This window comes from Dendrobates tinctorius, unplaced genomic scaffold, assembly GCF_039654945.1.
Source record: "Dendrobates tinctorius isolate UK_male_01 unplaced genomic scaffold, ASM3965494v1 ptg000046l, whole genome shotgun sequence".
Taxonomy (NCBI): Eukaryota; Metazoa; Chordata; class Amphibia; order Anura; family Dendrobatidae; genus Dendrobates; species Dendrobates tinctorius.
The window spans coordinates 80,083,986-80,096,854 of NW_027361714.1; the positions used below are offsets into that span (position 1 = coordinate 80,083,986).

General features: G+C 43.7%; 1 protein-coding gene across 1 annotated transcript; it reads left to right on the plus strand.

Annotated features, from left to right (window-relative positions):
• The first annotated feature begins 3,422 nt into the window (after window positions 1-3,422).
• Window positions 3,423-12,039, plus strand: LOC141089560 (uncharacterized). Its single transcript, XM_073576051.1, has 2 exons — window positions 3,423-3,566; window positions 6,852-12,039. The coding sequence occupies exon 2, from the start codon at window positions 7,235-7,237 to the stop codon at window positions 8,435-8,437; it is 1,203 nt and encodes a 400-aa protein (XP_073432152.1). The 5' UTR covers window positions 3,423-3,566; window positions 6,852-7,234; the 3' UTR covers window positions 8,438-12,039.
• The last annotated feature ends 830 nt before the right edge of the window (window positions 12,040-12,869 follow it).

Genomic DNA, 12,869 nt, shown 5'->3' on the forward strand with positions numbered 1-12,869 from the left:
TGTATGTCGGGAGCGCTTTTTGAGCTAATTTGCATGTCTAAGCTTCCTGATGATGGATTGGCCCATTTCCTGTGACCAGGAAAAGGCTTGCGTATTTCTCGCAAGTCACACCGGTGGTCCGTGTGTAATGCGATTTTTTTTTGCGCACCCATAGACTTGCATTGGCGTACTGCAGTCATAATACGCTGACAATCGAAGCATGCTGCGATTGGCACGGACCGTAGAAAATACGAGAGAAAAATACGGCTGATGGGAGCTACCCCATAGAGAATCATTGGTCCGTGGGCAATGCGTTTTTTTATCGCCTCTCACTCGTCCATATTCCTCTCTAGTGTGACGCTGGCCTAATAGTAAAAATACAAATGTTTATTCAAAGAATCAGATAACAAGAGGGGGAGGGAAAATATATGAATACATGAAAAAATGGTCGCTGATCAAGTACAGGTATTTACATGTGGCTCAATATGTCTAAATCCTGGATCGCAAACTTGGTTCATATAAACGATAATTGCACAATCCCACAAGATCTATGGTACAATAGCTAAAGCATAATCATATAACTGAAATAATACATACAAGTATATAATCCTAAAATTAGATATATAATTACCTACAATTAATATTACCTGTGACGAATGAGAGTCAGGGAGATAGGCATCCAACCACAGTCACCAATTTGTGACGGAGCTTACACAGTCACAGATCTCTGGTGCCCCCTTACCCTCAGGTCAGTCAGGGAACTGCACCTAGGATAAGTAGTCGCCAGAGAGGCTGCCCTGTTATGTACTGGTTATCAAAGCGCTCTGCAGTGAGGGCGGTATATATATCACCAGTCAAAGGCCAGGAGTATATATTTATAATCCTCCGGTCCATCAGTGCCAGGATCACCCAATAAACACCAGAACGGTAGGCTGCCACTAGTTCCTCGATAGATTTAAACCAGGGCCATTAACAAGCTTATATTGGGTCAGAAACCAACCCCAGGTAGCGTATAAGTACTAGCTGGACTCAAGTACATGGGAACTCGGGATTCGAGGTAAAAAGTGGAAATAATTGATATTTTAATTGCCAAAAGGCGCACTAAATAATGCAAATATATAGAGAGTAATATACAGATATTACAGCCAGAAGTACAGATAAAGGTAGAGTACAGGTATGGGATTACAGATAGCTGTATGTGTCAAGTTACCAGTCCTTAGCATGTGTATCCAGGGAAGCACTCGAATCCACAGGTAGTTTCCTAGTTTCTGGTCCGTCTCCACGCGTGACGTGACACGGCTTCCATGGCAGAACAATAACACTGGCTAAAATGTGTGTAGCTCGTTTTTAACCCCTAGCTCGCACCCTCCCATATTTGCCATCACCCGTGTGGGCTGAACTGAAATCTCCTTCCCTAACCTCCTAGCTGAAATAATTTCCAATATATAGGATGGGTCATAACTTCCTAGTGGGAGGCCCAACCGGGATAACTGACGTCTCAACAGGTTCGTTTAGGCTTGACCGATATGGAGAATCCAAACTTGGGTCGGCTAAGTGGTTCTGGAGAACCAGTCTCGATAGCTCAATATCTGGAACAACTAGAGAATGATGAGACATATGTGTGTGCGGAGGGCTCCCAGTATTCTGGTGGCATATTGGACATAACCCTGAGATTCACGGTACTCTCATAATTCATCTCTAAGTGTCAGAGCCTTTCTAGGGTCTGCGTAATCAGCTGGCAGTCTTGCACAAAAAAACGCAGAAGGTCATAGCTCTTTTCTTCTTGCATTAATTAATGTGGGGCTTCAGATTCTCTTGCCACATGGCAAGTTTCTGTTCTTTTGAGAATTTGTGTATTTATCTCATGGGTGGGGGCCACAGTTCTAGGAGCAGAAGGAGAGCTCTGGATAATATAATGGGCCTGAAATTAATAAAACAAGATGGTATCTCCCTCGTCCCTCACGGTACCAAAGGATCAAACTCCTGGATGGACGTTAGCCCACCCCGACGCACGTTTCAGCAAAACCTTCGAAGGCCCTAACCCCCTCCCACTGTGTCCTAGACACAAACAGTAACACTTCCTTATCCTATAGTCATCGTTTACCTACAGTGAATCTGTTGTCCTAAATCCTAATCTATGTTTTACCCTATATTTATTCTGCATTGTACACATTATACATGTTACACTTATGCATTACTTTAACATAACTTATGCATTATATATTACCATATCACAATATACAATATATAAAAGACACTATGCACATAATGCACCATACAACGTGATTGGTGTCTTCAGGGGTAGGAACGTGACAGTTCAATCTACACCCCTTTACACACATACAGTAGCAGTGGTAAGGATCCATTTTGGAAGCATCCATTAGGCTCTGGCCATTGACAAAAATTGGGTAATATTATAACACTGTGTGCAAAAGTTCAAGTAGTCAAGCAGTTTTGCTAAGGCCAGAGTCACACTACCATATAACACGGCCAAGTGCTATGCGATAAAACATCACATAGCACTCGGCCCAGTGTTATACTTTGAGGCAGCTCAGATCTGCGATTATTTTCTCATGCTGATTTGGCATGAGAGAACAATCGCAGAATGTTGTGAGTAGCAGCGAGACTCAGCTCACTAGTACCCATACAAGTCTATGTCACTCCAGTGCAGTCCAATGTATTGTACACCAAGTCAGGCCATGGAGGAGATAGGGAAATTACTTTCTCTCTATATGTTGTATTTATTTTTTTTGTCATCTTTTTATCATAGTATACTTACTACATTTGCCCATACTCTTTCTCTGTTCCAAAATGGCAACCGCTGCACGTGCATTTGCGTCAACTCCTCAGTTCGGCCGCTTTTCTGAAGTTATCCAGATGAGACAGCATGGCTCTTTGACATCACAGGAAACTTTTCCTTGACCCACGCTGTCGACCGTGTCCGTGGCTCTGCCTCCCATGCGCCCATTTACCGCGGCTGAATCACATACACAGGTTGCGGAGCATATGAAAGACTGGCATATGCACATAGACCCACTCGACGAAGCCCACGCGCATCGGGGATGAATACATGCACCAAGACTCGTTAATCTATGGGTAAGCTCTTACTTTTTTTCATACAGTATGTGTGGTTATTCTTCCTTCATAGTGGTCAGTTTGTTTGGACTCATGACCTTGTTTAACACTGAGATCAAACTACTATGTTAATATTGTTTTTTACTTTAGTGCCATTTTGTGGCCAGCATTATTATATTATCCATTAGTGTTCTTGTCAGATTAGAGACTTGTCTTATATCTGCACTGACCTCTATATACAGCTCTGGCATAAATTAAGAGACCACTGCAAAATTTTCAGTTTGTCTGATTTTTCTCTTTATAGGTATATTTGAGTAAAATGTAAATTGTTATTTTTTTCTATAAACTACTGACAACGTCTTTGAATTTCCAAGCACTAAATTTTGTATTTATTTTCAGGACATGAGAAATGGTCAAAATAACAAAAAAATGCAGTGGTTTCAGACCTCAAATAATGCTAAGAAAACAAGTTCATAATCATTGAGAAACAACAATACTAATGTTTTAACTCGGTAAGAGTTCAGAAATCAATATTTTGTGGAATAACCATAATTTTTAATCACAGCTTTCAAGCATCTTGGCATGCTTTCCACCAGTCTTTCACACTGCTTTTGGGTGAACTTATGACATTCCTGGTACAAAAATTTAAGCAGTTCTTCTTTGTTTGATGGCTTGTGACTATCCATCTTCCTCTTGATTACATTCCAGAGGTTTTCAATGGGGTTCAGATCTGGAGATTGGGCTGGCCATGACAGGGATTTGATGTGGTGGTCTTTCATCCACACATTGATTGACCTAGCTGGGTGGAATGGCGTATTGTTCTGCTGGAAAAACCAATCCTCAGAGTTGGGGAACATTGCCTGAGCAGAAGAAATCAACTGTTTTTCCAGGATAACCTTGTATGTGGCTTGATTCCTATTTCCTTTGCAAAGGTTAACCTGCCCAATTCCAGCCTTGCAGAAGCATCTCCAGATAATCATCGATCCTCCACCACATTTCACAGTGGGTGAAAGACACAGTGGCTTGTACGCCTCTCCAGGTCTCCGTCTAGCCATCAGACGACCACGTGTTGGGCAAAGCTGAAAATTAGACTAATCAGAGAAGATTATCTTACTCCAGTTCTCTATGGTCCAATCCTTATGTTCTTTGGCAAACTTCAGCCTGGATCTCCTTTGCTTCTCATTGATGAAAGGTTTTTTTCTAGCTTTATATGTCTTGAGCGCTTCCTCTAGGAGCCTTTTACGAACTGTTCTTGCTGTGCACTTCACCCCAGCTGCCATTTGCCATTCCTTTTGTAGGTCACTTGATGTCATCCTGCTGTTGCTGAGTGACATTCAAATAAGATGACAGTCATCCCGATCAGTGGAGAGTCGTTTTCACTCTTTGATGATCTGTAGCTTTGTTGTCCCCAATGTCTGCTGCTTGACCTTGTTGTAATGGACTGCCGTCTTAGAAATTTTAAGGATGGAGGCAACATGACGCTCACTGTATCCCTCTGCTAGTAAAGCCAGAATTGAGCCTTCTTTTCCTCCCTCGAGACTTTTCTTTTCAACTCCTTTGGCATGGTTAAAAGTTATTTTTTCATTCCTATTACTTTTGGGATATTACAGTGCCTTGTGAAAATTTTCAGCCCCCTGGAACTTTTCAAACTTTTCCCACATATCATGCTTCAAACATAAAGATACCAAATGTAAATTTTTGGTGAAGAATCAAAAACAAGTGGGACACAATTGTGAAGTTGAACAAAATTTATTGGTCATTTTAATTTTTTGTGGAAATTCAAAAACTGAAAAGTGGGGCGTGCAATATTATTCAGCCCCTTTAACTTAATACTTTGTTGCGCCACCTTTTGCTGCAATTACAGCTGCAAGTCGCTTGGGGTATGTCTCTATCAGTTTTGTACATCGAGAGACTGCAATTCTTGCCCATTCTTCCTTGGCAAACAGCTCGAGCTCAGTGATGTTTGGTGGAGATCGTTTGTGAACAGCAGTTTTCAGCTCTTTCCACAGATTCTCGATTGGATTCAGGTCTGGACTTTGACTTGGCCATTCTAACACCTGGATACATTTATTTGTGAAACATTCCATTGTAGATTTTGCTTTATGTTTGGGATCATTGTCTTGATGGAAGACAAATCTCAGTCCCAGTCTCAGGTCTTTTGCAGACTCCAACAGGTTTTCTTCAAGAATGGTCCTGTATTTGGCTCCATCCATCTTCCCATCAATTTTAACTAACTTCCCTGTCCCTTCTGAAGAAAAGCAGACCAAACCATGATGCTGCCACCACCATGTTTGACAGTGGGGATGGTGTGTTCAGGGTGATGAGCTGTGTTGCCTTTACGCCAAACATATCATTTGGCATTGTTGCCAAAAAGTTCGATTTTGGTTTCATCTGACCAGAGCACCTTCTTCCACATGTTTGGGGTGTCTCCCAGGTGGCTTGTGGCAAACTTTAAACAACACTTTTTATGGATATCTTTGAGAAATGGCTTTCTTCTTGCCACACTTCCATAAAGGCCAGATTTTTGCAGTGTACGACTGATAGTTGTCCTATGGATAGACTGTCCTACCTCAGCTGTAGATCTCTGCAGTTCATCCAGAGTGATCATGGGCCTCTTGGCTGCATCTCTGATCAGTCTTCTCCTTGTTTGAGATGAAAGTTTAGAGGGACGTCCGGGTCTTGGTAGGTTTGCAGTGGTATGACACTCCTTCCATTTCAATATGATAGCTTGCACAGTGCTCCTTGGGATGTTTAAAGTTTTGGAAATCATTTTGTATCCAAATCCTACTTTAAACTTCTCCACAACAGTATCATGGACCTGTCTGTTGTGTTCCTTGGTTTTCATGATGCTCTCTGTGCATCAAACAGAACCCTGAGACTATCACAGAGCAGGTGCATTTATACGGAGACTTGATTACCCACAGGTGGATTATATTTATCATCATTAGTCATTTAGGACAACATTGGGTCATTCAGAGATCCACAATGAACTTCTTGAGTGAGTTTGCTGCACTGAAAGTAAAGGGGCTGAACAATATTACATGCACCACTTTTCAGTTTTTGAATTTACACAAAAATTTAAAATAACCAATAAATTTTGTTCAACTTCACAATTGTGTTCCACTTGTTGTTGATTCTTCACCAAAAATTTACATTTGGTATCTTTATGTTTAAAGCATGATATGTGGGAAAAGATTGAAAAGTTCCAGGGGGCCGAATACTTTCGCAAGGCACTGTATTAGCACTTGTTTTTGTCATATTTAGGGCTCTGGGCGGCTTCCCGCCGGGACTGTAACTGTACTGTTGTGGCACATCCATGCTTTGGGGTTTTTTTGCTAGGGTTCGCACCTTGTGCTCTATGTCGGCTCTCACACTGAGGCTAGTCTTTCCCCCCCCACAGTGATCCTGCATCTGCCCTGGTATCCTTTCAGGGCCAGTAGCACCTTATTTATATATATGGGGGCAAATCTACACATGCCTTGGAGTACTTAACATTTATGCTGACACTGAGCTTGTTGATATTAACTCCCTTTTTCCCCTTGTTGCCTCCTTTCCTTATTTGTATCTGTTACCATGTCTTTTTGTACTGATCTTTTACGATTTTTTGACCTGACATTATTGATATGATGATAATAAACTTTTGCTATTTTTTATGCTCCTTTGTCCTCCTATTTCTCATGTCTTACATGGAGCTTGAGCGTTTGTTATAGTGTTTGTGTGCCAATTGGCACCATTTGCCTTTGCATTTAATATGTTACCTGGTGTTGTTATCCTAATCTTTTCTGTGTATATCACAGTGTCTTCCAGGATTACAATGGACTTTAGAGTGCGTGACTCTACTTGGCGCGCCCAGATAAATTATACATTTAAGGATGGTTTTAGCAGGGGTACGGGCGAACCCAATGGTGATTTGATTGAAACTATTAATCGCTTTAAGGAGCTTTTACGTAAACATACGAGAGTCTGGTGGAACAATGCCTTCTTGGAAAAATATCTGGATTCCCCGTGGCCTGAGAATTCAGGTCTGCCCCTCATTCCCTATACCTGATGATGAGGCTTTTAAAAAAAAGTGTGAGGAACTCTCCAATACGTGCTCCTACGGCTACATGACATTGCTGAAAAGACTCTGGCAGAGATTGAGAAAGAAATTGATTCTATTCAAGTCATTCTGAGAAAGGATATGACCTCTGAAGCCTTGAAAACATTAAATGATGACATAGATGCCGAATTACAAAAATGGGCCAATGACATACAGAGTACCAAGGCTCGCAAATTTAAATGCGATATTCGCGATAAACAATCAGAGAATGTTTACCGGTGGCGTATTTCCAATGATCGTTCACGTCCACGTAACAGAAACTTCTCTTATTCAAGATCTCGATCGGCCTCTGTCAGGTCTAATATTTCTCAAGACATTAACCCTCCGAACGAGGCACCCACCTCGTCTACCAGCAATAAGCTGCATACACGTCAGGCCTCTAGGAGCAAGAATCCGACTGGGAAACAGCCTGCACCCGCCACCCAGGGTGGTCTTCAGGTAATAAATCTGTCCACTAGGTCCCTCACGCCCGCCCATTTAGATGTTTTAGGTCGCGGCCTGACTTTCTCCCTGACTAATGCCTTTGATTACTTCACAGCCCTGAAGGACTTACATCTTTTTTCATGGAAGCTTGTCCTGAAGAAACTACACTACAAAAGGAACACTTCCGGAGTTTTGTTGACCGAAACTGAGGAGGAGGCACTGAGGACACTTGAGCAACTTCTTGATGAACAATCCCCCCCGTTAAGAAGTAGGTATCCACCTGCCATACTGCCTAAGTCCTTTAAATTTCCCCCCTTGTCCTTATGTCTGGCGGTAGAGATCTTCACAAAATTGGTTTCCGAAGACCTTAAATCTTTATCTTCCCGCTGCAAATTTGATAACCTGACGTATACCCAGCGTCAGGCTATCAAAGAATTACAATCGTTTCAAGACATTGTTATCAAACCTGCGGACAAGGGGGGGGGGAATATTGTTATCTGGCCCTCTGATAAATATGAGAAAGAGGCGTTCCGCCAACTCAGGGATGTAGAGACGTACACTAAATTATCATACAATCCCCTTTCCTCCTTCTCATTACGGTTGCAACAAATCCTCCTCAGGGCTGTGGAGAGTGGTACCATTGACAAAAAGGTGTTGGAAGGCTTGACGGTCAGGTCCCCCAAAGTGGCAACCTTCTATCTCCTCCCTAAAATCCACAAAGACGCCCTCGACCCTCCGGGGCGTCCGATCGTGTCCGGCATTGTCAGTCTATGTGATCCTGTCTGTAGGTTTATTGACTACTATCTGAACCCTTGGTGGAAACCTTACCATCTTATATCCGTGACACTATGGACGTCCTGACACGGGTCGATGGCGTCTCTGTGGATGAGGGTGTCCTCCTGGTTACTGCAGACATACAAACTCTGTATACCTGCATTGACCACAGCCATGGTTTGGATGCGGTTCGCCTCTTTCTTGAGTCCTCCAACCTGGACGGCCCTTTATGCGAGTTAATTCTTGAGCTGCTGGGTTTTGTCCTCTCCCACAACTTTTTTATATTCAAGGACACCTTCAACTTGCAGAAGCGCGGCACAGCCATGGGCGCGACATGTGCGCCTTTGTACGCAAACCTCTTCCTGGGTGCCTGGGAGAGGTCCATCTTTGGCGACTTTGGTGCACCGGCCGTGGACCATGTGCTGTGCTGGCTCAGATATATAGATGACATCTTTATGTTGTGGGGGGGCAGTGCCCAGCAGCTCGAGACTTTTATGGACCAGCTTAATCATAACTCTCTTAACATCAGTCAGACTTTTCAATACGATCCTTGTAGGATTGATTTTTTGGATGTTAATTTCTCCATTGATGGCGCCAGAAAACTTCAGACTGATGTTTTTAGAAAGTCTACTTCTGTTAATGCATTATTGCATGCATTTTCTGCCCATAATCCATCCACCATTAGGGCTGTCCTGGTCGGACAGTTCCTAAGGATGAGGCGAATCTGCTCCACTGATCAAGGCTTTTATTCTTAAGCGGCTGACCTGACGTCACAGTTTGAGAACCGAGGGTATAGCCGCAGATGTATTAAAAACGGCTTCAATAGAGCCAGGAGGACACCCAGAAATGATCTTCTATATCCCCAACAACCTAGGGTGGATAAAAATAAGGAGGGGAATAGGGTTAGGTTTATTACCACGTTCAACCACGAGTGGGCGAGCATGAGGAACATCTTACATCAGCATTGGTCGGTTTTGGCCACTGAACCCTCCCTTAGATCTGTCATTGGTGAAGTTCCATCCATGACAGCTAGATGGTCTGCCAACTTGGCTAATTTACTTGTCAGAAGCCACTATGTACCCCCGGCTGTGAATCCTTTTACAACCAGGGGTCCGGTTGTGGGCTGTTTCCCATGTGGTCATTGTGTCGCCTTCTGTACTAATGTCCTCAGGTGCTCCTCCTTTGTTTCATCAGACGGAACTAATCAATTCAATATCAGACAGTATATCACATGTGGCGCTGCCAATGTCATATATTATGCCATGTGTGGTTGCTCTCTGATATATGTGGGGCTAACCTCTAGAGAGCTCCGCATTAGAGTACGCCAGCATGTGAGAGACATACGTGCGGCCACAAATGAATCTGATCCCCTTGTTTTGAAGATGCTACCATGCCACTTTAAACATAAACATAATTGTGACGCGGCTTCCTTACGGGTTAGAGGGATAGAAAGGGTCCAACTTGGCCTGAGAGGGGGTGACTACAAAAAACTTATAGTCCAACGAGAGGCGGGCTGGATTGTATGTCTTAATACCATGACACCCCTCGGCCTTAATGAATCCCTCAGTTTTTCTTCCTTTTTGTATCCTGGTTCCCCTCGCTATTATACATTTCTCAACTATCACCATTGCTTTCTTTGGCCATCTAAATTTGGACTCATAAGGCCTCCTGTCATGAACTCATTTTCTGCTCCACCAGTTGAGAGTTCTCCTTCCGTTCTCCCTCTGGTGGTGACAGGAGGTAGTGCGGTTGGTTTGTGGTAGTGATCTGCCACCTGATGAGGAAGATAATGATTGGATCTCTGGAGTATCAGACTGGATATAAGACAGCCGACGCCCTATCCGGGTGCTGGTGATTCAGTCTGCTTCTCAGGTCCTGGACTTCAGCTCTCTTCCAGTCTTCTCAAGTTAAGTTTGTTTTTTGCTAATGTTCACACTTGCGCTTGTTGGTCAATTCAGTTTGTTGTGTAATCAGCCTGCCCCTGCTGGGGCTATGCTGAAATTCCACTCCTATTAATCAGTATTTGCCAATCTGCTTTTTGTCCCTTATTAGATTGGCCTCTTTTTTGCTCTGTCTCAGAATATTTCAGAGTGCTGATATAGGTTTAGAAGTCTAGTGACTTCAGGGTTAATTTTGCTATCAGACGTGTTGGACAATATTTTTGTAGGTTGTTTTTGGCAGATTGCAGACAGTGTCTTTCCTTTTCTGTCCTTTTTAGTTAGCCGGGCCCCATCGTTTGCTCAGCCTATTTTTCCTGCCTTTGTTTGTATTTTCATCTTGTTTCACTGTCATTACATGTGGGGGGCTGTCTTTCCTTTGGGGTCTGCTCTGGGGCAGTTAGTTTTCCTCTTTTCCTGCTTTAGGCTTATGTAGTTCTCCGGTTGTGATGAGGCGTCTAGGACCAACGTAGGAACGCTCCACGACTGCTGCTAGTTGTGTGGTTAAGAACAGGGATCTGCAATCTGCATAGTTACCAACTTCTCTGGTTTTCTGAGACTTAGCTTGTTGTCTTTTTCTCCTCCTCGGTTTCCCATTCATAACAGCCTCCCCTTAATGCTTAGGTTAGGATCTGTTTTTAATATTCAACGATTTGATTTTAATTGTTTTGTTTCTGTGTATTCTAGTGACTCTATATACGCCCACTTCCTTCATATTTCTGTCCGCTGACGGCCTGATGGAGGATTGGACACTCTCAAGATGTGCTCCAAATGACAAGCTGATCGCTCCTGCATGCATATATATGGATTACCATGCGATATCATACTCTGCTATATGTTTATATTGCTTGTACTCTTGTTATTTGGGTTTGGACGCAATGAACATGATTACGCTGTTAGGATGTTGTTCTTTTTATACACTGTCATAGCCATCTTTTATTATCCCTCCCTACAGCGGTTGAGCGCATGCGGATGAGTCTGGCCCCAGTGTATCTGCAGCATAGCGGCGTCTGCCGCCCTCCCTCACATGTGACGCAGGCCCGGGGCTCTTAGTCCCGCCCCCCTGTCTCCATGCGATGAGAGGGTGACGCCGAGATGTATGCAGGACCTGGCGTCACCTCGGCGCATCCACACGCTGTCATTGGTCCCTGAAAGCATGTGACCTGGTCACATGACCCATTACCAGGTATATGAAGGTTCTCTGTGGCGTTTACTCATCATCCCCTTGAGAAAGCTATCTGACGCTGGGCGAAATGCCTGTCGGGGGTCTCTGCTTGATGCTACTTGGTGGTCCACATCCGGTCCATATTGGTAAGCGCTGTCCTGCACCTTTTCTTTCCCACACGAGTCATATTTAGGGCTCTGGGCGGCTTCCTGCCGGGACTGTAACTGTACTGTTGTGGCACATCCATGCTTTGGGGTTTTTTTTTGCTAGGGTTCGCACCTTGTGCTCTATGTCGGCTCTCACACTGAGGCTAGTCTTTCGCCCCCACAGTGATCCTGCATCTGCCCTGGTATCCTTTCAGGGCCTGTAGCACCTTATTTATATATATATGGGGGCAAATCTACACATGCCTTGGAGTACTTAACATTTATGCTGACACTGAGCTTGTTGATATTAACCCCCTTTTTCCCCTTGTTGCCTCCTTTCCTTATTTGTATCTATTACCATGTCTTTTTGTACTGATCTTTTACGATTTTTTAACCTGACATTATTGATATGATGATAATAAACTTTTACTATTTTTTATGCTCCTATGTCCTCCTATTTCTCATCTCTATATATACTGTAGCGATACTAATGGCCGTATAGTTAATGGGAGGTATGTATCACAGGGATGGTAGCTCCCTGTGATGTAGCCTGTAGTGTTTTTTCTTAAGTGTACGTAAGTTCTAAGTAGTTTTGTTCACATTTGGGTCTGAGCTACGGGTAGCTCTGAGAGTTGGGAGAGTCGTTCTACCCATTTACCTTGCTCCGTAGTGAGGGTCACTCACTGTACCCCATTTTGCCTGAAGGTATGTGTGTGGTTGTGAATTTTGAGGACCTGTGATGAGGTTATGATCATGTGACTAGCCATGTGCCAGGTAACTGGGAAGCTACCTAAGGAAGGTGTGTTGCACATGTGAGAGAGTGTGTTGAGAGTCTGTCAGCCTGGACAGAGCTCCCATGTTTCCAGGCCAGACGTCGCATAGCCTGGGGAAGCAGTGCTGGCGAGTCCAAGCCAGAGGAGTAAACGGTCTTGAAAACCGTGAGTTATGCTGACCGAGGTCAGCGAGAGCTATGTATGGGATACCTTTGCAGATAAGAGGGATCCGAGAACCTGCGTGGCCAACAGGTAACGGAACGGAGTTTGTGTTATACTGACCCGGGTCAGAAAGAGACTGTGTTGGAATTGATGCTTATGGGATATCTCTGAGGATAAGAGGGATCCGAGAACCTGTGTGGCTGATCCAACAGGTAACGGTCTTGACAACCGTGAGTTATACTGACCGGGGTCAGTGAGAAGTATTTGTGAGGAAGAGACTGTGTATTGATGTTTATTTGATACCTCTGCGGATAAGAGGGATCCGAGAACCTGTGT

Coding starts and splice junctions, on each gene's coding strand:
- LOC141089560 (XM_073576051.1), top strand. CDS start 7,235: ATGACCTCTGAAGCCTTGAAAACATTAAATGATGACATAGATGCCGAA.